General features: G+C 40.3%; 2 protein-coding genes across 2 annotated transcripts; both read left to right on the forward strand.

The window, feature by feature from the left end:
• Positions 1-309: 309 nt before the first annotated feature.
• LOC146479870 (uncharacterized) lies at positions 310-7,512 on the forward strand. The gene is made up of 4 exons (XM_085110682.1): positions 310-557; positions 3,140-3,426; positions 4,514-4,826; positions 6,208-7,512. Exons 1-4 carry the CDS (start codon positions 416-418, stop codon positions 7,173-7,175), a joined length of 1,710 nt encoding a protein of 569 aa, XP_084966808.1. The 5' UTR covers positions 310-415; the 3' UTR covers positions 7,176-7,512.
• Positions 7,513-20,695: 13,183 nt separating this feature from the next.
• On the forward strand, positions 20,696-24,954 carry LOC146479871 (potassium voltage-gated channel subfamily A member 1-like). The gene is made up of 2 exons (XM_085110666.1): positions 20,696-21,445; positions 22,042-24,954. Exons 1-2 carry the CDS (start codon positions 21,301-21,303, stop codon positions 23,610-23,612), a joined length of 1,716 nt encoding a protein of 571 aa, XP_084966792.1. The 5' UTR covers positions 20,696-21,300; the 3' UTR covers positions 23,613-24,954.
• The last annotated feature ends 2,529 nt before the right edge of the window (positions 24,955-27,483 follow it).

Raw genomic sequence — 27,483 nt, forward strand, 5'->3', positions numbered from 1 at the left:
TGCTGATAGATTTAACGTTACATTTAGACACACATTGCATCGATAAACGTTTTGGAAATCTGCCGCCATCTTTCAGATTTTTAGAATTCTTTCTCGGAAGTATGACCGTGGAGAGCCTGGCACTGCTAAGTGTGAACAAATGGTACAGAAATTTCCGGGAATTCCGGTAAAAGCGAGAAAAAGGGAATACCTCGAAAGGTATTACCTTTTTTCCGAAAATATTCCACCGGGATGAACCGTTCCATTTGAATTACCGAAAATTCCATTCAAATGGTAAGCGCTCATAAAAACCTCGCCACTTCGAAAGGGAGCTTGGGAAAATTAGAACACAACTTTTGATTGGTTAGTTCAGCTGCCTTGCTAGTCAGCCAATCAGATTGCTTCTTAAATCTTGCATTGAAGCATCATCTTCAAGATGGCCGCCGAACTGAACGATCACTCAAACATTCGTAATGGCTTGCAGTTTTTTGATCGAACTGATGATTTTACGGCATCAAAAGTTGGGCTAGCAGCACGCGAAGGTGACGAAGAAACACTGAAAGCACTTCTTGCTAGTGGTACGTATATTTCATGCATATAATTAGCTTAGCTTTTGGTTTATTAAAAGTTACCCAAGCTAAACTTTCAGTTCGGTTCAGTTTATTAGTTATTCTTGAGATAAATCTTACAAGAAATGTGCAGCTGCCCGCAGTTATCAAAAGCTAATCGAGGCGAGCAGTGGTTACAGGTAATGGTTTTCATGTATGTCGAGCTATATATCATCGTGTTCAAATTCTTCATGAAAGTCCATGATAGCTTTTCCCCGTTTGATCACCTGCGTGATAGTTGATGATGGTTTTTCTGTCAGCTGTTCGACGGGCCCATTCTTGTAGCATCAAAAGTGGCTGCTGCAGGCCTGTCAACTCTCCCGGATAATCCGGGAGACTCTAGATTTTGAATGGTATCTCCCGGTCTCCAGATTTGTCTGTTATCTCCTTATTTTGAACAGTATGTCTGTAATCTACTGGATAATTGCCCAAGTTTGCTATTTTTCATGAATAAAATTTTAAATGTTCAGCATTGTTTCAGCTACTGTTTAATAGACTTAAATGACTCTCTCCCCCCCCTCCCCCCCCCCCCACCCCACTGAAGCTTTGAATGAAGCCTTGATGGCCCACCCCCATAAAGCGCTTTGTTGTTGCTGGCTGGGAAGTCATATTCTCCATATTTGAAGACGTGGGAGGTTGACAGCCCTGCTGCTGTGTTGAGCTCTCAAGGTTCCCCAGAACGTGTTGTTGACAAGTGAAAGAAAATAAGACCAAGAAAACAAGCAGCTATATCTTCAAATGAAGACCTTGACTATGATACTGAAAACTAAAAGCACCTACAGAAAAATAAGCAGGTGAAATCACACAAGAAGAGCAAAAGAGGTTGCTCTCTTTCACAAAGAAAAGTCCATCTTTTGAGAATTCATGCAACACCATTTCCATGTGCATCAGTTTTGTGCCACTAGATATACAGAAGGGATACCTGATTAGCTTTGATGGCCCTGGGGTGATGATTTTAAATGTTTGGAACTGCCCCAGAAGGGGGAGATTTGATGTGATTTCCATGTACTTTCAATGCCAAAGATACAGGTGTATGCCGAGAGTTTCAAAGTTTCACGCCAAGCTGCTGCCGAAGCTCCTATCAGACTCTCAATCTGACACCGGGGGAGAAATCCTTGATATTTTTGGATGACAACAGTTCATTTGAATGGTAGAAGTTTACAAAATCCTACGTATCAGTAATTAATCTTACTCCAGGCATTACCTCCGTCTTACACTGCTTTAAATACACCAAAGACCACCATTGTGCACCAGTACGCCAAGTGATTTGGAAACCCACACTGAAGATCTTTGGTGTAACATACATAAAATGCAGCCTGATCAGTTTGCCATGAAAAATGTCAAAATTTACCTAAAGAGAAGACATTGATGAGTGCATAAGAGGTCGAGGCAGGGTCCTCATATGCACTTATTAATGCCAGTCACTCATGACAAGTAAATTTAAACCTGGGTCCAGTTGTTCAAAGCCCAATTTCTTGGCTACCAAAGATTTTTTTCTCGCAATCTTCCACCACCAATTCCACCATCTTCAGACTTGTCAGGGTTTTTTCAGGCTTTTTTCTGCTAAGTGCTATTCTTGGCAAATAATCCCAGTTACTGTTTCATGTCCCATCACAAATCCCCTAGTGTGTCCAGACCACTGGAGTCAGATCAGAAGACATTAAACTGTAGTTGGGCATCAGTAATTCTTCCAAACTATGCACCAAAGGAATTTAAGCAGGCATGCCATTTGCTTGTTGTCATCAAAGCAATGGTGCTCTGTTCCAGAGGCATTTTGCATGCATCACAGTATAGACAATAAGAGAAAAGAAAAACAAAACTCTATAACTCTACATAACAAAATGTATGTGGGCAAAGCTAATAACATAAAATAAAAAATAAATAAAAATCCAGTGTCAGGTAGTTCAGAGTCAGTGGGAATGTTTTCCCTTCCATTTGACTTACTGACTTCCCTTTTTCTTACCTTAGCTGAACATTGCCTTTCAAAAAAAATCACTGAGTAAGGGTAAATTTAATTGCAGATTATCATAAAGCAACTTTTAGACCATGCCCGGAGGGAAGGAGGGATTTGTTGAATTTTACTGATCCAAAACAATTTTCTTTGACCCCCGCCCTCACTGGAATGAAACAAAACTATAGACAGCATTACATTCCCAATCAAATTAACCTTGGAATATTATTGATTGTTTCAATGGCCATCAAATTATCAGGTTCCTCAATTATTTAGTTCATTTAGGATTTTTTGCAGTGCATAGTCCTGCCTCAAATTCTACCAGCCCACCACTTTTCATAAAATAAGTATCTGTCCCTTATGAATCAGCAACAACTGGAAAACTTTTTTAAGAAAATCCGAGTTCTGCCAACTTAACAGGAGAACACATCATTGTGTGTTTTCAGGATCCTGTACTGTTATGTTCTCAGATGGGTAAAGATTTTTTGTATTTTACATGCCTGTCATTTTCCCAGTCATGGCACTGGAAGTTGAGATCATCCAAGCATGTATGTCATGTGAATTTCATCTTGGTAATAGTTCTGTTACTTGTCTTTGTTAGGAGCGGCATGTGATGTTTCAGACAATCGTGGCTGGTTTCCTCTTCATGAGGCTGCCGCGGTAGGGCATAATGGTTGTCTGCGTGTTTTACTGGAGCACAAGAGTGACGATCTTCTTAATTCACGAACCTACAGTGGTGAAACTCCCATCTTCTTGGCGAGTGTGAATGGTCATGTTGATTGTGTCAAAACGCTCTTGGAATTTGGAGCTGATATGAATGTAATGAATGATGAAGAAGTGAATCTGCTTGTTGCTGCTGTGAAAGGTGGAAGTCAAGAGTGTTTCGAGGTTTGTGTGCCATAATATCAAATACATTACATGCTTCATTTCACCATGTTATTTCTAACTTATTGTGTGCACTTTACTTTTAAAAATTGCATCTTTTTCTTTTGAAACAAGTAAGACTTTAGGCTTAAACTATCGAATACCATTTTACACAAAACTGTATTTTTGAAATCCTATAAAAAATGTCAATTCTGTTAAAAATAAATGCTTTACACCAGTTGAATGTAGCAAAAGAAAACATTAAGTAGTTTATCATGGCCCCAGAAGTCTGGACACCATTCAGCAACTATTTTTGAGTAATGCCAGAATGTTGAACAACTTTGAACCTTGCATATTTCCAGGTTTAATAGAAAATAAGCAACTTTAAGTAACTAACAAACAAAACTACAGTCAAATTACAGTGTACTCAATACAGCGATTGAGACAATTATTGTGAAAGAAACTTGACTCTTTTATTACTCCAGGTGGCGCCATCTAAATATTTCAGGGAATGGAACATAAGCAAAAAGATCACAGAGTTTTTTTCCTACAAGAGATTCAATCTGATTGAAGTTTATTTCAGTGTGAAGTAAAGTGCACGTGTATTTTATCAATTGTTTCGATGCTTAGCTATATCGGAAAACACTTCCGGTAGCTGTGAGATTTACGGCGTCTGCTGTAATGATGTAGCCTATATTACAGCGACACATTTTTGGATCTCCGCCTGTGAGAGATACAGCAGATTGTGCATCAAGTGGTCGCCTACGCGAGGTTAAAAACAATTGAAAATTATAAACAATTATTTCTAAAAGTGGTTGCTTACAAAAGGTGGTTGCTTACGAGAGGTAGTCGCTTACGAGAGGTTCTATCTATAGTGATTTGACTTGAAAACGTTTGGTATTTTGGAAAAGTGCTCGCTAATGAGAGGTGGTCGCTTACAGTACAAGAGGTAGTCGCAAAGGGAGGTTCGACTGTATTCTTCGCTGAAAAGTACAAATTTTTAGTTATCTGAATTTTAACCCTCATAACTTTTGTGGTTGTTGCTGTTTTCAGTGCTCAAAAAATTGAAATTAAGTTACAGTGAGGCAACTACTCTTTGATTTTCTTTCAGATTTTTCTTGCTTACAATTTAGATGTAAACAGCCAAGATGTTGGAGGCTGGAGTGCACTGCACGAGGCAGCATTTGCAGGGCGAGAAGACTTTATCAAGCTGCTTCTTTCATCTGGTGCTAGAATTAATATACAGAACAGTGATGGTGCGACACCCTTATTTACTGCTACACAGTATGGCAGACACTCTTGTTTAAAACTGTTATTAAAAGAGGGAGCTGATTTAAATATATTGACGGTGGACAATGCATCGCCATTGTTTATTGCTGCCCAGGAAGGACTTGCTGGTTGCATTAATACTCTGCTATCTGCTGGTGAGTATTTTTCTTTTTCTTGAAATCACTGATTATGTTGTTTTTGGTTCAGAGCCATTCAGTGGGAGAATGAGATTTGTTTGGTTCTAAAATCTGGTCAGGATTTGAAGAACAGCTTTACATAGTTACATACTTACATTTTATTTTCCACCACTAATTCATACAATAATATTTATTATTGTACTAGTCCTATATGATTAATTCTTAGTTGCATAAAGTGCATTTTTACTTGAATTACAAACAAAGAGGAAAACGACTAAGTTTACAAGATAATTTGTATTACAGTGGAACCCCATTAATACGGTCACGAAGGGGCCAAAAAATTTGGCCGTATTAACGGGTGACCGTGTTAACGAGGGTTTCTTTTACAAGAAAATGTATGGTCGTTTTGCCGAGCGGCCAAAAGAAAGTGTCAGGTGTCTTTAATAGCAAGGCGGCCGTAATAACGGGGTGGCCGTAAGGCTGGGTTCCACTGTTATACAATAAATAGTGTGTGGGGGGGGGGGGGGGGGGGAGAGACCCCATGAAGGCAAAGGCTTGTATAATGAGGTCTCTTCTTGTTATGATTTTAATGTAAAATAAAGTAGAGACTAGAAGGGTGCAAATAAACAAATGTTGGGCTTATAAGTGTGTGCTCATCAGTGGACAAGAAAGCAGAAAATCGTTCATTCGTTTTTGTTTTTTGTTTTTTGTTGTTGTTGTTGTTGTTGTTGTTGTTGTTTCTTTTTTTTTTTTTGGAAAGTAGCCAGGGTAGGAGAGTTTGAGATGGATGTGGGAAGAGAATTCCACATTTTTGGGCCTAGATATAAGATGGTAAACTGTTTGATGTTTGTTTGACAAGAATGTGATCTGTAAATTAGAAAGTTGCAGATCTATTGGGATAGTTATGTGCTTGAACACCAGTTGTAAACTAATTGAGGAAAGGAAAAGATAACAGTAGATGGTGATAGGAAAACATAAATTTAGCAAATACCTGTCAAAAATACACATCTAATGCAAACACCCATCAAATATTTCAAGGAATACCCTCACCTCCTTCCACTTCCTGGTTTCAGATACCGAAAATACCAGCAGGAGGGGAGTGGTGAGATCACGCGCTCCCCACCAGGGTGGCCTAGGTTTGATTCCTGGATTCAAGAATGTATGTGGGATGAGTTTGTTGTTGGTTCTCGTCCTTGCTCTGAGAGGTTTTTCTTCGGGTAGTCTGGTTTTCCCCTCTCCTCAAAAACCAACATTTTCAAATTCCAATTTCGTCTGGAGAGTGTCGGATACAATAACCCAACATGAGCTCTCAAAGAAGCATTTTATTTACTTCTCCCCATTACTGTTATAATAAATGTCAGACGTAACTAATTGATGCAATGTTTTCTGTTTCACTAAGGAGCAAAACCGACAACTTGTGTCAACGATGGTGCAACACCGCTGCACGCCGCCGCCGAACGCGGGCACCACGACTGTGTCCAAATCCTCTTAAATGCGGGAGCAGACGCATGCGCAGAGACCAGCACTGAAAAAATCACGCCGCTGCATTTGAGCAGTCAAGAAGGTCATTACAAGTGTATGGAGCTGCTGATAGGTGCAGGCGCAAAGGTGGATGCACACACTCTAAGCGGTAACATGACGCCGATTTGCTTGGCTTGTCAGGGGTATGCGGACTGCACTAAACTCTTGTTAGACTCGGGGGCAAATCCAAACCACATATATGAAGATGTGGATGTGCTACCCAAGACACCGCTGATGGTGGCGGTGGAGAGTGACTGCGCAGACTGTGTAAAAATCTTGGCGGAGCGCGGCGCGGACACCAACATGGCAACGTACACGTCGCCGCTGATTTTGGCGGCGCAGAACTCGTCGTGCGAGTGTAGCAAGATCCTTTTAGACTTTGGTGCTGATCCGAATTTTAGTGACCGAGGAAAGAACACAGCGCTTAGTATAGCAGTTACCAGATTCTGTTACGGTCATAGTCACAAGTCACAGAAAGCGCAGCTTGATTGTATCAAATTATTCCTTAAACTTGGAGCCAGTGTTGACAAGCTTCACGAAGGAGCTTGCGTGGCGTTCAGAGACCCAATCGCTATGAAAGTGCAAAGCCCTGACCTGTTTAAACTGCTGATAGAGTTCGAGGGGAACCGGCCTGACACGCGTGAAATGTGCCGCGCGAATGCACACGCGAAGAAGACCAACCTGATCTGGCGCCGACTGATGCGGCTGACAAGCTCGCCACGCTCCCTGCAACATCTTTGTCGCCTTGTTATAAGAAAGAGAATTGGCAGCAGTCGGGTGCAAAGAATACCCGAACTTCCTGTACCACCTTCTTTGAAAGAATTCCTGATGTATTCCAGCTTGTAAACGCTCTTTCAAGTTGCTTGTTTTGTGTCAGTGTACTGTTCATTAAAAAGAGTATTTCAAAACTGTAAATGTCACCTTGTAAGGTCTGGAAAAACAACCTACCGCGTGAAAACTGCCCGATGAAAAATCCGACATCCGTTGCAAGTTACTTAACCAGGTTCAAAGCTAGAGCTTTGTTGTGATTTGAAAAGGAAGGAAATAATTGCCCAAATATGTCGGCGCCGATACTGAGAAATCCGGTGAAGGCGGATATTAAATCAATCACAAATCAGTCGCAGTGAAACGACTGACATTGGGGTCGGAAAATCCTTCTGGAATGAAGGTTTTTTTGAAAATACTGCTTTTGAACGTTTTGGGGATTATACTCTAATTTAAGGATCAGAATTGCATGTGTTAGTATTCTTGAAATTTGCTTGAAAATTTTTGACTCGGCTCAGTCAACCGGTGATGCTCACTATCTTGGTTATTGTATAAAGCAAATAGATTCCATTTTGCCGTGGGTCTGTACTCTGATAACGCACAGAGGACGTCAAAACATGGAAAGAACATCAGTTTACTTGCCTGAGGCTCGTAGCTTGCTTCTTTGTTCTTACCACGTTTTGGCGGACTGACATCATCTGTACGCTAAGCTGCGTTATCAGGGTACAGACGCACGGCAAAATGGAATCTTCAGTTAAATAGCTTGCATTTGAATGGTCACACTGTAGGATTTTATCTACTGACTTCACTGTTAAAACCACGTTATGCTTAACAAGGACAGGACGTTCTGCACAATAGCTTTCATTTGAATGGTCACACTTTAGGATACCATCCCCAGTCTCAAAAGAGAAAAAAACCCTTTACAGCATAATACACTGACAGCACCACAGGAAAATACTGCTCAGTAGCTTTCATTTGAATGGTCACACTTAACGATTTCATCCACAGACTCAAAAGAAGAACCACCTTGTACAGCATAATACACAGCACCACAGGAAACTACTGCTCAGTAACTTTCATTTGGATGGTCACACTTTAGGATTTCATCCACAGCCCGACATTCTCAACCTAACGGCATTGCATCAGTCTCGTCCCCAGTTGTCCTTGGCGCGCCGACAAACGTGACGTCACCGGCTGGCATTAAGGCCTGGGAACGAGGCTGATCTTACACGACTCAAGTTGTTGTCCCTGGGAATGAAGTCTCACTACTTCTTGATCTACAGCTGTTTCGACAATAAAGGTTGTCCAAAAAAGTGCAAAAGCGTACGCTACAATGCCGAAAGGTAGTCTGGGAAATACCCAATAAATTTCAACTCAGAATCCATATTGCCCGCCATCTCAAGTCTTCGCTGCCAGTAGAGGCATTTGTCGAAACAGCTGTAAACATTTGTAAAATGGTTAAAGGTGTTTGTTATTTAGCTTTTTCCAAAAGATTTCCGCCCCTCAGTTTTGACTTGGACCGAGCTCTGATGGGCATTGAAATGACCTCCATGAGTACAGTGAAAAAAAATTAACTCCATTGATTCAATGTGGGGTGTGAGCCATTTTACTTTCCTATCCTTTCCTTCTTTTGTTTGTTTGTTTGTTTTAGGCTTGAGAATGGAAGATGTACGCCTCAACATAGTAATGAAAGTGCGTATTGCGTTAAATAGGAACAATTCAAATCACGTGACCTGGATATTTGACACCTCCAGGAGACAGCAACTGCTAATCTTGACTCCAACCCAGGGCTATTTTTTGGGGATTGAAGAATTAGGGTCATTGCTTTGGCCTTTGGGTCAGTTCTTTGCATTAGGGTTAGTTTTGTGTTGGAGTCGGGGTTTGGGCGTCGACAAGTCACGTGACAAACTTTCTCATCACACTGCAACACCCTGGGATAACTAGCTATATGGTGCTGTGCTTGTTAAGACAAAAAAGATTTGCCCTGAAACGTTAATTTCAAAACTGACCACCCCCCTGACTTGCACTTTGGGCTTTGTTTTCAAATGGAATGGAGCTGTTGAAGGCTTGTACCAACTACTTTCTCCCGCAAAGTCCTGATTCTTTTTGCAAAATGAACCGGAAGTAATCCTGCATTCTAGTAACTTCCGGCACCTGTGGACAGCAATTTGGTGTAACTAATCTACTTGAATAATTAATGATATCAATTCAATTCGCGCCAATGGCGTTAGAACAAGCTTAATGGGGTTGCTGCCGATCAAGTATCAAGACAATGGCTTAGATGTCCATTAGAAAAAACTATCGATCACATGAGCAAACTAAACTGACTCGTTTGTCTCGGCTTGGTGGCAAGATGAAAGAACAACAGCTCGAGGGGAAAATTGCCGCAGAACTTAAAACGGAAATCTTAGGAAGTGATTTTTCGTTAGATGGGTGTGTCATGAAGTGATCTCTTCGATTCGTTCTGGTCTGCTTGTTTTTTGATCGCCTCTTTTCGAAAAGTTTCGATTTTGAGAGTTTATCCTTCATAAAGAAAACGACGGAACAGGAAAGGTGATATTGTACACATACACAGTACGTTATGTATGCCTCATTAATGAACAGTCAACCGTCAGGCGATGTGACAGGTAAGATGAATGTTGTGGAGAGTATTTTTCATGCTGATTCATTTGAAAGCTCATATCAAACGCAATCAGCCATGGTCAAAGCCGAACACGACAATTGTATTTAGCATGTATTGGTCTGTGATAGCGGGAATTCGTGGATTTTTTTGTTGTTGACGTAAGCACTGAGTTTTTTTTTTTTTTTTTTTTTCGTTAGCGAACGGGTTCGAAAACTGTTGAATGTTATCTAAAAATCTTAGTCTAATTTGTCAGAGATGTGTAATCACTACTCAGTATAAGCTAAGGCCAAAACATTTTGCTTTAAGATAACCCAAATAATACAACACCTGGCCTCTAAAATTTCAATCTTATACCAGTTTCTCCTTCTTTTGCCGAACTGTTAAACTCTAAGAAACTTAATTTTTCCCACCTCAGTAAAAATTCGCGTGAAAAGTAGCACTGCAAACTAAGCATATATTTATTACCGTTGGTTTAAACGTAAGTTATCTCTGGTCGAAAACACATTCGCGTGTACACGAGCAATAATAATGAAATGGAAGAATTGCTGATCGACAAAAGTTTTGCTTTTAAACTCGGAGGAGAATGAGCTCTTATTCGTTAGGGCATAAGACGCGCGTTTAATAATTAAATATTTTCACTACCACGGAGCAAAAAACAAAAAATGGATACATTCACATTTTGAAATCACTACCCCAGGAACATTTTATATGTCCCTCTATCTCCAAAACAATATTAGTCTTTAGGTTTTTGCTGTCTTTTGCACAGTTTGGTGACGATGTCTAAGGCTCACGTTGTTATAGTGTCAGCAGTTACAAATTTCTACGTGGATCCATACACTGTCAAAAAAATTAAACTTTGGACAAGTGAATTCTCGCCTAAAGGTTCAAAACCTTTTGATAGCAGAAAAAAAGTTTTAATTGCGTAGAGTGTTTTAAATCACTATTCAATATGTATACAGTTCTTAGAAAACACTAACGATTCAAACATCGCCGTCGTCCTTTCTAAATCAGATTCCCGTTACGATTCTAGGCAATTCAGAAAGTCATATACATTTTACGATTACTGATGACAGCCAAGTTCTAATCGAATGGGCAAGGATTATTTCACATTGAGGAGCTGGCGAAAAAAACTAATTACACCAAAACTCCTTTCTCTCTTTTTCTGAGGCACTAAACATGCATTATGTAGTAGCATAGGTGACCTTGTTTCAATGAACAGTGTTTACTTAAGCACGCAGAGAAATTGAGCCTACCTGAATGGTCCTTGACTTTTCAATATAAATATTGAATGTGTTGTGATGTTTCTGTTATTGCGGAACATTAATAGCCCCCTCCGCGGGTAGAAAGTGATTTAGGGGTTTGCTAAAGGCCTATACTAATCGCCCACTGGCGCGCGGAGAATTGATGATGATGATGAAAGGACTATAAAGATATAGCTGAGTGTAGAAATTTTCCCCAAGCCCTCATGAAACTGTCTGGTTATAATATTTTCAGTCACAGTGTACTTAGGAGGATTTTTCTCTGTAAAAAATCTGACTATCTACAGCTGTTTGTAACAAATTCAAAACATTCACACTATTTACAACTTTACAATTAGGGAAGATATAAGCTTTTTTTAATTTCTACAGGGGCAGACAACGAGAATATTAAAGCACAATAGCTAACATGTTGCCGGTTTCCTGTACTCCCACATTAGTTTATGGCCTTTTAAAAAGCAAATTTGTGTACGCTAATTCAGTTTCATCTGTTCGGATTTTTTTCGCTGAAAATTTAAATTGCCGAAAATTTTAGGGCCGAATACTAGCTGCCGTTGGCATTCCGAAAATGCAACTGGCCTTTTTCCGAACTTTAAACAACGTATTTGTTCCTTCGAAAACAGCTTTTTAGCGTTGAAAGAGCTTGAGGTGACTTTTCGGTAAAGAAGACGCTAATTTTTCTTCACAATTTAATCCGAATTTCTGTGGTCGGTAATGTTATTCCGACTGACAGATATTCCAGCGCGAAACGAACCTATAGTACCCCTAAACTATTTTTCTACTTATTTTGAAAATGGCGCATACAAGAATTTGTGCAATAATTTAGCGTCGACACAACGTTACGATTGAATCAACTCTTTGCTCATATCTACTTTAGAACCAACTTTGTCTCAATTCATAGGTTTCGGGATGATTTCAGATTCCGCAGTTGGACTTAATGTGTTCACGATTGAGAAAGAAAGAAGTTATAAAAGAAAATTATTAAGGTCAAAATTACGAAAGACCAAGTGCAGCATCGGAGATAATAAACGTACAACAAATTAAAAAGAATGTAGCTTGCTTGCTTGTTGCTTTTATTATGTTTTGCTCGCATGTCTGCAAAGGACATCCGTATACTGTAAAGAATTTCGATTCCGAATCAAAGAGCGAACTTTGCACTACAACCTGATACGCTGTTTTATATTTTCATGGTTTTACATTGTTTATGCTGAATAATTTATTGCTTTTTGATCAAGGTCTCGGAGGACATTGCCTCACATACTGTTACGTAATGGGGAGAAGGGTTGCGTAATGACCGTAACAACGTATGCATACGAGACAGGTCACGCTAGACTAGGTCACGCAATCTGGGGGAAATTAACACATTCAAACTGGTCATAGAATTGAATTACACCTCAGAAAAACCGCTTAAAGCTAAAGTAAGACAAAGAAACTGAAAAGAAGTGTGGATGGGCCGAAAGCATTTTCGTAAACTTGGAAAACGGCGACCCGACATTTTCAAGTTTATCTCAATTTATGTCAAATTGTGATCTATAACATGGATCAGAGAATTAACTCTGCAGTGGATGCTAAAGTGCTAAAGTGAACCCATGAATTTCCCACTGAGCGTTAGCCCTAGTAAGGAAATGAGAGATCGCACGAGGCAAAGTCGAAAGTCTTCGATCGACCTCGGCGGGAATCGAACACACGACTACCTAGCCTACGCAGCAAGCGAATCGGCACGAGATCGGAAAAAATAAAAAAACGCTCTTGCCCCATTTCGCGCGCATCCAAAATACAGAAATCGGCTTTTCGGTGCAGAAAACTCCACAGAAACGCTTGCTTCGCAGCCTAACGACCTCTGGATTTGATCGTCCGTTGCTGTGCCGATTGAGCTACGAGGCCAAACGGGAGCAAGTCGTGGGTTCGATTCCCACCGAGCTCAAAGATTTTTTTCTTTGCGTCGCGCAATTTCCCATTTCATTACTAGGGCTCACTGGGGAATTCACCTCAGCACTTAACATGCTTTGAACCCCATTATGAAAGCGAGGCTTCGTGCATAATTTTTATTATGAAAATTGCAAACGAAACTAATTTCATATGAAAGGCTTTGCACTTAGCCTCGCTTTCATGATGAGGTTCAAAGTACTCGAAAATGGCAAGGAACACAAGCAAGGAAAGTTTGTCGGTGGATAGGCTGAATGCGTTCTTGTGAACGAACACCAATGTTTCATATGACATCTTTATTTTTTCGTTTCTGAAGAGTCTCTTGGCCGAGACGAAACACCGCGTCAGACAAGCCACGAATATTTCACAAGTATTCGACAGTTTGTCAATTCTTTATTGTATACGTTTTCAATTGACAGGTCTTCCTTTCTCGTGTGTAAGGGAAAATTTGGCAAGTTTTTCCTTGTCGATTGTCTTTGTTCAAAAGCTGGCATGTCAGTTTTTGAACAAGGAAACTTAACAACCATAAATTTGCCAAATGGCAAACCTTGCCGCTGGTGTGTACAGCCCATCAAGTAAAGCATGGCAAGGAATTTTGAAATCAGTTGTGCCCAACGACCCCGCCATGTCATCTTCTTGCTCAATACCTGGTTTCGATCATGCATTTGGTTACTTATCATGGCGGCGTTTTGCATTCGATGGAGCGATAAAGCGATATGTCGCTGCTTTTGGAAAGCCTACGCTCGCGAGTGAGTTTGTGGAATACCAAGGCAGACAGTTACAAAAACCGAAACACCAATAAAACTCATTATGATGAAATTCTTGAGCCATAATCAGCAAAGGAAATGGAGTTTCATAAGACCTGAAAGAGCATACGCTATTCGAGAGTGTTTTTTGTTCCGAAAAAAAATTGCACGAAAATTATATCGTTTATAGTTGGTAGAACGTCTCAAGAAGTAATCTCGACTAGGATTTTAATATATCTAGCAATAATAAGACAAACGGTTGGAGCATTAGTGTTCTCAGCTTGATCTCTGCCATGACGGAAAGCTCGTCAACTTTTATTCGCAACTTCGTTCACAGGATCCTCTCTCTTCCTCAGAGGACCCTGGGAACGAGGTTGCTTTCATTCGCTTCAGATTCGTTCCCAGTCTTTTTTGGGGAGTTGCAAATACCAAAGAGACAGGAAACGAAATTTTGCGGACCAAAAAAACCGCCTAAAAGCAGTCTTCAGGTTCGGCTTCACTAGCCTTCGATTCATTTCGGAGTCTGTTCCTTTTTAAAAGAAACCTCGACACTATATACATGAAAGCAAAAGGCAGAACTCATTAAAAAAAATTGATGTTTTATTTTTAAATTTAAATCGCCGTTATTAGGCTTGGATTGTAGGCTTGCTTTGATGTTGCTTTCAACCGTCCAGTTATCATTTTGAAACTTTGGTTTGTCATCAGATTCAGGAAGCAGGATAAGACATCTTCACCCCTACAGCCACAACGAATGTGGAGGTAAGAGATCAATCATATTATTATAAACTACAAGAATAATGAGTCAAATGTCTCCAACAATAAACCATCACGGGCACACAACGAGAAAATTTAAGTAAAATACCTAAAATGCTGTCTCCTGTGTCTCCAGATCGTTTTGTGCCCTTTCAAAGCACATTTGTGCAATTTGAAAACTCCAAAACGTTTGTCTGCAAGAGACTATGAGGTAAGAGAGCCAATCCCCCATACATGCCCCTCTTCCTATGAAAATTTTTTTCAATCTATTTTTGTTTGCGTAGCTATTTTAATGTCGACATCTTATTGGTCAGTTAGAGTGACGTCATTTAATTTTAAACTCAATAGCGGATTATAATTTCCCAAAATAGCATGGCGCGAACTAAAAAAAGATTGAAAATAATTATCATGGAGCACAGGGATTCGCTCTCTTACCTCGTAGTCTCTTGTTGTCTGTCAACAGAAACAAGAAGATAATTGTCTAGTTTTGTTATAAATTATCCCCAGTGAAACAAAACTGTCGATTAGTGCCTCTGGCCAGAAATGGCAATTGACATGTCAGGACCTTAAAAAGAGCGCTTTAAAAAAAAGAAAGAAAAAGAAAAAGGAAAATGGTACCATTCTGCTTGACCGATCTAGAACACTACTTGTAGGTTACATGATGAAGAGAAAGAAAACAAATGAGGAACTTGATATCAATGGGCACATAATAATTGAGATATATTTGGAATACCACAAGCAGTTGAAACTGCTAAGAAAAATCAGCTGAGTGTCTGGCATAACTTGCGCCCATAGCCTTTTGCAGAGCGGTGAGATGCTCTAGCCAATGAGATTAACTCAGGGAGACCTCATGGTGAGCTGACAGCATTGACAGGGTCAATAATGTCCTCCGCTTGTTGGTAACATAAGCGTCTTAGCAGCTCAATGATAGAGCCTTCAGCCGATGAGTGGTAGGGTTTCGGGTTGTTCTAGCTCTTGAAGCCCAACCTTAATCTCGTACGCAAGATCTCACTGCAGGTTCGGAAATGTGAAAATGTCCGCCTGACCGTGGGAGATCTGGGTACGAGATAAGCCCAACCTATTTTGAAACACACACACAAGAAATCCCCTATAACATGAGTGCGCATGCAAATAGTCTCAGGCGAGGGGACACGACCTGTGAAAGGCTTTTTACACAACGCCTGCTCCGTTATTGCTAAGAGAAATCTTCTGAGGAGGTTATTCCAGCTCGTCCTCAGTAGTCGTTGTCGCGAGGTCGGATGTGACGTCACCAATTGAGCTGATCGGAAAGACCAGCACTCCACGCGCCATTGCGTTCGGTACCAAGCCCCTGACATGAAGCTCAGCTCGCTCGTTAAGCCCGATAAGGCTAGAAAAATATGCTGTGGCTTTTCATGGTCAAAATAGCTGAAGCCACACACAGTTGCTTAATTTCACTGAGGAGTTAGTTCGACTCTATGCAAGGCAGCCTTACCCTCAAGTTAAGAAATCTTAATACTTTAAGGTACTTTGGCAGATTAGTTTAGGTGGTTTTGCTGTCAAGCCAAATGCCAAAGTGATGTTTTGCAAAAACATGCCGCTGATTAAATGAAGTATTCGTATAAGAATCCTTTGGCAAAAACAGTAGACTTATTTTAGCATTGTGGAATGGCAATGTAAATTTGATTCGACCAGTAGAATGAACTCACTAAGCCTCAAGCTCGTTGCTTTCCATTAAAAATATATATACGCACTCATTTCACACAAATCACATAAAAGTTTTCAATTATCTCAATGTTAATCGTAACCGACTAGTTTCTATTTTTAGACCGCGCTTCTTTGCTTTTTCCCGAAAGAAAAAAATCAAGTATTTTTCGTAGTTGCAAATAAGTATAGCCTAGGAGATGCGTGACAATGATTGGTTGTTTAGGACTAATTTACAAATGTTAGACATACAAGTGTGAGTGAAGTACCACGTCTGATCACTGTCTGTTGAGTTTCATCACCGGAATTTGGTGGTTGGCAATTTGGATGGCTTACCGTAAAAGCGCTATTTATCCCCTCTCCCTTATAAGTCCCTGTTTGGAGCTCACAACTTTTATTAAGCCCCTCATCTCTATTAAGGACCCCCACACCTCTACCCATGTTAAAAAATACAAAAGCAATTTTTGAAAACTTGGGCGTACCGATAGGTCAGTCAACATCAGTCAGTTTTAGAAAACTTGGTATTCAATGTGTAGTGAAGTATTGGCAGCCCCGTAGTGATATGCTTCGGTTAGTTATATGGTAAAATTTTGGAACCTTGACTTAATTTTTGCACAAAACCCCTGATTTGAAATTCTCCTCCCCCTCCCCCATCTATTACGCTCTCCTCTGTAATAAGCATCCCGTCCTGCCCCCCCCCCCCCCCCACCTTTCTTGAGGCTAAAATTATTAAGCCTTAACCCCTGAGGCTTAATAGAGCTTTTACGGTCTTTACCGCAACAAATTGCAATTAAATAAAAATTGCTTTTGGCTCGAGTTAAGTAGCTGGAATGGGCTCGATTTTTACGTGCCGAGTTTTACTGTAAAACGCCGGAAAGGGCGTGTCCGAAGAAACATTTTCCTGTTGTCTGCTTTCTTTGGCGTCTTATACTTGGAAAATATAAGTTTTCTGACCGCAAGAAAGTCTTTTAATGCTAATCAGTAATTTCACAAAGGTTAAGGCGAAGCAAACATATATTTATGAAGCGGGCAGAGGGTTTTTGCAGTGAACAGGAGAAAACATGTTTCAAGAGTTGAAACATGTTTTAGCTCTGTCGTTGGAATAATTCAAGTTTAGAGACATGATAATATATATCAAAAACCGCAGTCATCTATGATTAAATTGGCTTAATTTTAGTTTTAAGAAGACCTAAACAATTCCTTTATTGAATTAGTAAATCCGAAATTGAGAAAGATATTGGCTTTTTGTGGTTCAACTTGGCTGGGTTATGAAGGGCGAGTACTTGCATTTTCGCGGCAAGTATCGATCGGCTTTAACGAGCGCAATTCTCAATGCAGACCTTAGCAATTCGTTTTAGCTGAGTTAAATCGCGCGGATTCCGGAGCAAGTACAAGATGAGTAAATATTAATGTGTTCTTAAGCAATGGTAATTAGCCCGTCAGTGGCTTATGAAAACCAATTGCATTCCCTGCCAATTGAGTTGCCCAACTTTCTGGCTCTTTGCACGTCTATATAACAACAACAACAACAGCAAAAAAAAAAAACAGCTCTTGGAACTTGAACAGTTTCATGATTTGGGAGTTTACAAGGAAATAGGCATGATAAAACATTACTCAAGCATGTTAGTTGTCTTCAAGCTGGGATCGAGCCGAACCACAAACTGTTGCTTATTAAAGGCCAACAAATGTAAATTAAGTTTAGTCTCGGTAGCTATGAAAACAATCTTCTAATTATTAGCAGAACTTTTCAAATGAAAGGGCGCAAAGATAGAACGGAAAAAAGGCCTAACGAACCACAATACACGTAAAAAGCTGGTTTAGAGACTTCTGTTCTGGTTTTAAAACTACTGTTGGAAAATGAGAATCAGATTTCCATTGATGTCATCATTTAGTCCAATCGTAGAAGTGAGCGTGGGTGGTAAAAAATTCTCGGCCGGCTGACATGGGATTTGACATATGGAATCGCCCCAAAGCCAACAACAATTCATCACTTTTCTGATATTCTTGTACTCAGGGGACGTTCGTATTGTAAAGTGCAAAAACATTAAAGATTTTGAATTTCCAATATTATCGATACCGCATTCATGGTTGCAATAACTTTTGAGGCCGATTAAAAAGTTTATTTGAGTCTGTGCGTGGCGTGACGCTTGTAAAGCTTTCTTGAAACGGTCGATTTGCAGAGAGTAGAATCATTATACGATAGGCTACTCTACGAGAAAGTCCAAGGTTAACTCGGAGGTTAAATCACTATAGGGTGTCCCAAAATTATATATGGTGTTACATAAGGACGCTCATTGCCATTTTAAGACCAAGATTCTCGGCAGTGTAACGAAAACACGGTGGCAGGCGATAACTATCTCTCCCACCAGGTAAGAAAAGATAGGTTTGGCCTTTTTTTTTTTCTATCTGCTGATTTTACAACTTACTTGTGTAGCGAAGCGATTAGGGGGAAAATTTCAGTTTTAATTGAAAGTCAAAAAAAATTTGTTTGTTTTCATGAAAAGAGAAATTGACACCGAGCATTTGTCGTTGAGGAAAAGATCTTATCGAGATCAATTATGATATTATCAATGGATTATTTCTGTGTTTAGTTTAGTTTCTGCCTGGCCGAATGTTTTTCAAACATTCATGATTGACGCTGTTTCACGACCCAGGTTGCCGGTTCGTTTTGACACGATGGAAGTAGAAATTCTGGTTACTAAATGCCATATATTCCTTTTGATGCCAGTTTCGAGAATTTGAACTTAAATCAGTAGCAAGGTATTGTCAACAATTTGTTTTTTAAGGCACCTGTCTTCCTATCAATCCGGCACTCTGTCGGCATCGATGGTCTTCACTCTTAAAATTTTCAAAATGTCAGGTGTTAAATCATACGTTTGGCAAATCGGTTGTCGTGAGAGCGAAAATCGACGCAAACTTGTCAAGTGACCTTTTATCAACTCGAGTTTTCGGTTTTTCAGAAATATTGAGTAATATCTCCGACGTGGGGTTTTTGGTTGAAAAATATCCACCCACGTGGCGGCATAAATTCCATCAATTCTTGGACATCAATAGAAAGCCAATGATCAATACGTCGGCAAAGTAATCAAGTTTTGTCTGCAAAGACTGCTTTCGAAAACCACGCCAATTATCTCGAATACTGCTCGAACTTTCCGCTGAAGCTCAACAAACCATGACATGTGTAATTACGCTGTTTTGACTAAATGACGTTGACATTTTGTCGGGCGGCCGGGGCCCGTGATTCGCTTTAAATTACGTACAGGCGATTTTTAACGATGTTGTGTGTGTGTGTTTTTTCTCGACTGTGCGCCGAAAACCGCTTTTACGCCCTTAAATTTGTACCGAGCATATCTGTATGATATGACCTTGAAAGGAGTGGCTGTTTAAGCTTAAACCATCCCTGGCAGTGCGCCTACCGGGGAATATTTTGACAGCCAGACCGCAGTTCTGTTTGGCTAATTTGAACCTCATCTGGCAGTTTTCTCACAGATTTTTCAGTTTCGCAAAGAAGTGATTTTGACTATTTCGCTGCCGCAGGGGTGCTCCTTATTTGATCGCAAAACCATCTATTCGGTAGGTCGATAGAGTGTCCCCGCTGCAAATCAACGCGGATGCGTGGTCCTTCTCGGGCCGCGAATGACTTTTATTTCACATAATTGACAAATGCTGGAGATCTAACCACAAATTATCGATCTGGGCTTCGTTCAAACCGAAAAAAGGCATTTGTATTTAACGTCAAAATTAGCTCAAATTGGCAGAAATCCCGAAGGCCTAGCACCTGTGCTTTATTCGCCGGCATAGAGAAAACAGCGGTTGTTTACGATGAGCGCGCGTTTTCGGCTCATAACTTTTGCATGAATTGTAATTCCAATGCGGTCTTTCTTAGCAGGTAGAAAAATTTCGTCAACAAGCGAATGGAAACCACAAGTGCTCTCTGCCCATCGGGTGTGGGGTTGGGTAGATTGTCTCCTTGTCTGTTGGAAATAAGGCGAACAAACGTACGATTGCATATTGAACAACAAACAAACAAAAAGGATATACCCAAACACCATAAAATATATATACATTTATATATATCAATTTTTTTTATCACTAAAATATATCCACGTTTTCGTGTTAATTTCGCAAATTGGAGAAACTATGAGAGGATTCGTGGAAAAAAGCTATGGAATTGTGAAAATATCGACCTGAAAATACAGTGATGTTCCTCTCTTTACAGAAATTTTAGGACTGCTTTTAAATTCACCATTAAACAAGAGCAATTTAGTAGAGATCACAAAAGTCAAAAGCACTCAAGAAGTCACATTTTTCTGCTACCTAAATGCCGTTGCTTGGTAGCAGAAGCGTTTTCCTTTCTGTTTGCCAAGTTCGAAGGGGTGGTTTGTCATTAGTTTACCATTTGTGAAAAAAAAACTATTATCATTAAAAGGAACCAGTTTCCGCCGGCTTTTAATTTTGGCGATTTAATGTTCTTGCTTTTATGTGTATATATCGACCTTCAATTGTTTTGGCGTTAAGTTACAACTGGCGTGTGTTGGCAAGAACTGTCATGTTTATGTATATCAGTTTTTGAGACACATTTTTGCATATATTTTTTTTCCGTATGAAAACAACCTTCTTGACACGGAATAATGATCTGCTCGCTCCGGCCATCTCCTAGAGTGGTTTTGTAGGTATAACATCCAGCTATTTGTACAACAGACATGCATCGCGGATGAAACCCGTTTCCTTACAGGGAGGCAGACGGGTTTATTTTGGGTCTAGCCCTCGCGAGTAACAGCAGGTTTCCATCAACGCTGTCACTATGCAAATTGCGCTTATATCTTGTGAAGCCTTCATTACTCCGATATCGCGCGTGCCCAAGACCCTGGGAGCAACATTGTAATTGTTTCGTCGCTTCGGGAACTTTTTTTGGCCCGATAGAATGCACTGCCGATAAGATCGAAGGATTTACGAGCACGATAATCCCTGGCTGATTATAAAAACTACTCGGAGGTGCCAACACTGGACTTTAAATTCCTTTCTTCGGCGGAATTGATTGGGTTTGCCCAGTGCCGCGTCTTGGATGGACATAAGCCGCGAAACAGAGATCGCGAAGACAGAATTTCCCGGGATTAACTTTGGCCAAATGTGACCACGTGTGAAGCGAGTCGTTTTCGGCATCGAGACAATGACTTTGAAGAAACTGCAATGAGAACTGTGGTTATCAAACGGTATATATGGCAACATGTTTTTTGACTCTCCGTTGTGAGGTGTCATCTCGACTCGCGAGTAACTCGAACGTTATTATCTGGGGCTCGTTTGAATCAGTAGTGCCTTTGTCAAATGGAGTCAAGGCTCTGTATGAAAACATAAGCTACACAAGTAAGTTTAATCAAGCTTTTTACGAGCGTAAGTCGATTTACGAGCAGGTTTGACGAACAGTGCTATTATACTGCTTGGGAGTATTAAACTGCCAAGTCTTCGCAAAACATCTGCCCGTATTCTGCGCGCCGAACAAATTTACATTTTTCTCGCACAGCCGAGCGCGAACCAAGGCTTTGGCAAATGGTTGCAAGGTGATTTAACGACAAATAGTGGCAGTGAGTTAGCGAGAATCCGCCAAACGACTGCTAATAGCAGCGAAAACATTTCTAGCGCTAGAGTGTTTACAATCCCTATTTACATTTCCTGTTTATTCAAGGCGACGTGATAATTTATTCAGTGAATTAATAAATTACAAGTTTAGATCTAAAAGGAATCAATAATTTATGAGAATCGGGCCCTTTCGCCTTCAGAAGCGGGACGTCTTCTCGAATTTTAAATTTTCCTCGCGTATTTTCAAGCATTTTCCTCGCCCGTGAAAAGATGCCGCGGTGTTGTCGCAGACGACTTTGCCGCGCTCACAGAAATCCCCCTTCGGTCAGTACTTCATGTCAATTATTAATCAAATGTTTCTTCTCATCATATCCGGGCTTTAGGTTCGCCGTATTTAGCCGATCGTAAACTGGAGATGGACGCTTTATCAGGAGTGTCGTCGGTGACGGCAATGCCTGACAAGCAGCCGAACTCAGTCATAAACTATGCTCCCGGGAACAACAGCAGTCACTCAGCCAACAACAGACACGGCTCAATGGCCCTGACAGGCCTGAAGCCGCAAGTAACGGCGCCGACTGAAGCGAGTGGCGACAGGTTTGTTATTAACGTGAGTGGATTGAAATTCGAAACACACGTACAGACCCTAGAACAATACCCGGAGACCTTGTTAGGTAACCCATCCAAGCGGAGCAAATACTTCGACTCTGTGCGGAATGAGTATTTTTTCGACCGCAATCGCCCGGCCTTCGATGCCATACTCTTCTACTATCAGTCTGGGGGAAAACTTTTGCGCCCAGCTAATGTTCCGATGGATGTTTTTGCGGACGAGATTCGCTTCTACGACCTCGGCGACGACATTTTACACAAGGTGGAACAGGAGGAAGGGTACATTGAGGAGGAAAAGCCGATTTTACCTGAGAACAAACTACAGAGACAGATATGGCAACTGTTTGAGTTTCCCGACACTTCGCTGGGAGCGCGCATCATCGCGATATTCTCAGTAGCGGTGATCACTCTTTCTATAGTGACATTCTGCGTGGAAACATTGCCGCAGTTTAGAAATAACGACGATGGTGAAAAGCGCAAACAACCGTGGTTTACGCTGGAAACAGCCTGTATAATATGGTTCACTTTTGAATACTTGATGAGACTAATTTCGTCACCTCAGAAGTTGGTGTTTGTGCGTTCGTTTTTAAACCTCATCGATATAGTAGCCATTCTACCTTACTATATAACGCTCCCGATGCAAGACACCAAAGCTTCCAGCTTCGGCGTCTTGCGGGTCATTCGGCTGGTGCGCGTTTTCCGGATTTTTAAATTGTCGCGACATTCCAGAGGACTACAGATTCTGGGGCACACATTGCGCGCGAGTTTGCGCGAGTTAGGACTTTTAATTTTCTTTCTCCTCATCGGCGTCATATTGTTCAGTTCGGCGGTGTATTACGCCGAAGGTGGGGAGACTGGAACCCATTTTAGGAGCATTCCTGATGCATTCTGGTGGGCTGTGGTTACTATGACAACGGTGGGATACGGTGACATGAGGCCCATCACCGTTTGGGGAAAGCTGGTCGGGTCGCTTTGCGCCATTTCCGGCGTGTTGACGATCGCGCTTCCTGTACCGGTCATCGTGTCGAATTTTAACTACTTCTACCACCGCGAGAACGAGCAAAGAGCAGCAGAGCAGAGCAAGAAGGAGAAGGAGCGCAAAGAGGCGGAGAGACTACAGCAGGAGCAACAGGAACAAGAACAAGAGAGAAAATACGGAACGATCGACCACAACGGAATGAACGGGCCGGAATCGACTGGCATTGACATGGAGATGGTCACGTCGCTAGATAGCATTCCGTCAAACTTGAAGGCAAATAAACACAAGGCCAACACGGCCGTGGTGTCGAATTCAATGCCGCTGGTAGACTACCCCGATTCGACTATACGATTCGAAACGGGGGTGTGACTGAAGGCGTCTCCATTTGATTGTCATTGATTTGGAGGTTTTTTTGGGGGCAGAATGGGTGTTTTCACCCGCAACGAGAACCATCAGATAACGGAACAGTATCACGAAGGGAGATAAAAGAGCTCTGTGATAAGCTTTCAGTCGCCAAGTCAAAGATCTACGTGTCGATGAACGCAGAATTTGAGTCACGGTTCTGTTCGCTCACTCCAAGAAAAAATTCAGAGGTAACTCAAGCCAGCCAATGGCGTATTACCGAAAACTTTTGCTTTCGGTTTTTGCTAAAAATAATTGGGAGCAACCTGCTGTTTGCAGAGAAAAATAAAAGTAACACAGAAACACAGATGCGGAACTGTACACTGCTGTTAGCAAGACGTACAACAACAAGGAACCAAATCTATATTCAAGGACAAAATGCCTTGACTTCAAATATTGCCAGTATTCCTTTTTTTATATATAAAATTCACTAATTTATAATTGATGCGGCACACAAGCTGGTTCAGAGGTTCGATTATGAGCGATGAGCCAAAATTTTTTTTAGTTTGTATATGAAAAACGCTAAGCAATTCGCCATGAATACAGCTATAATTAGTTAGATAGGTACTCCGATGGATCGCAGTGTTTCTAAAATCGGCGCAACCTTTCTTTATTTCGGGGCAACAAAGTTGTCGAATTGTTATGTTTATTATTTTTTTGTATCTTAAGTTGATGGTATCGTTGGTGAAAAATATAACGAACCCTAGATTCTTGGTTCTGAATATTTCTTGATTTTCCTTCAAGCTTTTTCGCTTATCAAAGATTTTAGAATATCAGGGAGTTAAATACTCGGACTTGAATGAAACAGAGAGCGCCTGTAGGTACTCGGTAATGGTTGAATTTTTGACGAATTCTGAAATGGATTTTTAGGAAGAAGTTACCAGTTCAACGCTAGTCTAGAACAATAAGGTTTTTTAGCGTGTAAAACACAAGGTTTGTATGTCAGTAATTGAAAAGGGTAAGAGAAAATGGGAACTTGAAGCCTACCACTTTTAATTAGTACACTGGAGAGGAATTAATTCCACTGAGTAGGTTGTTGTAACGCCACAAATGAAGGCATGCAAATCCGTAAAGAAAACCTGCCGGACTTTTTAAACTTGTGGAAATCCAATAGAATATTCACGAAAGAAAGACGTTCGATGGTAAAATGCCAAGCTGTAAACAGCCAAATGTGGAAATATATATCATGCCATCACAACCAAATGAGTAGAGAAATAAAATTGATGTGTAATTTCAGTGGCCTTGAATGACTAGAATGATATGAAAGGACATCTTTGGGATATTAAAAAAAATATTGAATATCTGGCGAGAGAGTGCGTTTATTTGAGTTCTAAGCCGAGAAAACTGTAAAAGGCGACAATTCAAATGTTTTGCGTCGTTTATATCTCTACACGACACGACTACGAATTTACAAATATGAGGTTGAATTTTTTCTGCTGTGCGTTGTGCGTTGAGAACAAACTGTTTAGCGCGCAATTTTGAGAGCGTAGACAAGGCCATCAGAGAAGTTGGTTTTTTTTTGTAGAAATTACTAAGAACCGCGTTTTTCATTTTCATGAATATTTTTACTTTTTAATTTTGTCTAAATTGACTAAAAATACTAAATTGTGATTGGTTTCAGCTAAGGTTTTGACTTACGAATCGCCCTACGCTTTCATTAAGAAGCGAATTGTTTACCTCAATTTCTTGAGTAAGCGAGCCTCACATAACATTGAATTACAAATTAAGCGGACTTTTTCTGTTTCACGATAGATCACATTGAAGAGAAGTGACCGGGAATTATTTTGATCAAGTGTAGTTTCTGTTAATTCGCTTCTTTCAATACTTGTGTGAATAGCAATTTAGTGAGGCATCTCCGCTTAAAAAAGTAGTGAATAATTTTATAATAAGAAATGCTTCAGAAGTTATTTCAACGTGATTATTTCTTGTCCATTGGAGAGTATACGTATTGTGTCCTGGTGAATTGTTAAGAATTTTCGAAACTAGCCGATAACTATTCCCTTATCTTTTAACGCGACAAATTTTCTCTCAAGGTCGCTTACAGGTTTCAACAAAAACGGATTTAAGAAATAATGTATGCGGACCGCGAACTTATCTTCGTTTATACAAAAATGAGCCCCAGCTGAGAAAATAAATTGGTTTTATCTAACTACTCTGTGAATTGCCCGGGTTTAAACTGCAGGAGACTAAGAGTTGTATTGGCGAAGGGTCTTCGTTTGAATCGACACGAAGTACCAGTAACGAACTGAAACCTCATACACGAATGGCTTCCACGAAACAAAATTCATTCGAACATTTTCCTCTCGTTCTTGTAACATTTTATCTTAAAACCATCTCCGTTTTCTTTTGCGAAAATGTTTCCGAGTCATAGTTGAGCACACTGGAGTCGAAATTCTTTGTTATTCACTGGTGATAGTTGTTTTGAACAACAATTGCCCGTTATTTATAATTTAAAGAATTGCTTATTCGATATGGAAAGAAGGAAAAAAATGTTTTACACGAGTGCGTTTTTTGTTAGTGTAAAACCGGAGTTTTAATCAAAGAAATATTTCAAATGAGTAATCTTTATAGATCTTTTTTCTTCTGCTTGATTATTTTTTAAAGCAAGCGTCAAATGTGATGGATTTTTTCAGCGTAAGAAAACAATAGTTGATTAAAAAAACCTTTCATTTCGAAGTCAAATCTTGCCTTGTAATTTTCGGGTCTGTGAATTTTAAAAATCCTAAAGTGTGACCATTCAAATGAAAGCTCCGGAGCACTGAGTAACTTTGTATAGTTCTGCTACTTTCCTTCTTTCAACTCCAAAAGAATAGAATTATTGAATTTTGTTTTTCCAGCGCTCTCGTGACCGAAGGAGTTTGTAAGTTGATTTTCATCAGCTGTATGCTATATTGAATTTTTTCTCTTTAGATATGCACGCAAGAACGTTGTTTGCTTAATAACCTGTTCATCTTAACATAAAAATCAAGCAATTCAAATTGGCTAATTTGCTTCTGCTGTGCAAACCAAAATAATCCCCATAAGCATGTCTTAGCCACGGAGTGACACCGGCTGCGGCCATCTGGCCGACGCGGTTTGGCTTACTCGACAAAAGCAACTATTAGAAGTTTAAATTGAGAGCCAGACGAACGGTTTTCGCCGGAAAGGGAGCTTTAATGAGAAAAAACTTTACGCGTACGGCTGATTCAAATCCAACAAAGTATTGCTGTATCTAGAACACTCACAGCATTCTCTCACAAGTTGGTACTTTGTAGACTTTTGTTCCGTGAGCCGCTAATTTTTTTGTGATTTCCTTTCCGACCGCAAATCTGTTCTCGTTTCTGCCTTGGAATAGCTTTCACGAAATCAAATCTCTAGTTTGGAAGTCTGTTATAGACTTTTAGAAGTATATTTACAACTAAACTCTCAACACGGACTTTACTTTTCGATGCCAAATCGGCAAATCTTGCCGGGTAAGCAGTTAAACTACAATAGCGACCCATTGTTTTCAGTTCATTAAACAAGACACCCTCGGTCAGAACCTTTCTAGAAACTTCCAAACTATCCGTTTTATATTTACATAAATTCAGCGGAATTTGAATGTGTTTTTGTTCAGACGTTTCCGCCGTTTTTATCTATCAAATCACAATATATGTTGGACTAATAAGCTCAATTTCTTTCAGCCTATTCACTGACTTCTCAACCTTGATCTCGTTTTTCGTTGATCGGTTGGTTTGTATCTTTGAATTTGACATAATGATAGTCAGGTCACGTTTGAGAAAACTTTTACATACCTTTTTTCGTTTACAGTTGATATTTTTGGAGGTTGGGGGTTGTGGAACATGCTTTCTTACTTGGA

The sequence above is a fragment of the Pavona decussata genome, unplaced genomic scaffold (genome assembly GCF_977016875.1).
Source record: "Pavona decussata unplaced genomic scaffold, jaPavDecu1.1 SCAFFOLD_58, whole genome shotgun sequence".
In the NCBI taxonomy this organism is placed as follows: Eukaryota; Metazoa; Cnidaria; class Anthozoa; order Scleractinia; family Agariciidae; genus Pavona; species Pavona decussata.

Coding starts and splice junctions, on each gene's coding strand:
- LOC146479870 (XM_085110682.1), top strand. CDS start 416: ATGGCCGCCGAACTGAACGATCACTCAAACATTCGTAATGGCTTGCAG. Junction 558..3,139: donor GAAAGCACTTCTTGCTAGTG/GTACGTATATTT, acceptor TGTCTTTGTTAG/GAGCGGCATGTGATGTTTCA. Junction 3,427..4,513: donor GAAGTCAAGAGTGTTTCGAG/GTTTGTGTGCCA, acceptor ATTTTCTTTCAG/ATTTTTCTTGCTTACAATTT.
- LOC146479871 (XM_085110666.1), top strand. CDS start 21,301: ATGGCAACATGTTTTTTGACTCTCCGTTGTGAGGTGTCATCTCGACTC. Junction 21,446..22,041: donor TGAAAACATAAGCTACACAA/GTAAGTTTAATC, acceptor TCCGGGCTTTAG/GTTCGCCGTATTTAGCCGAT.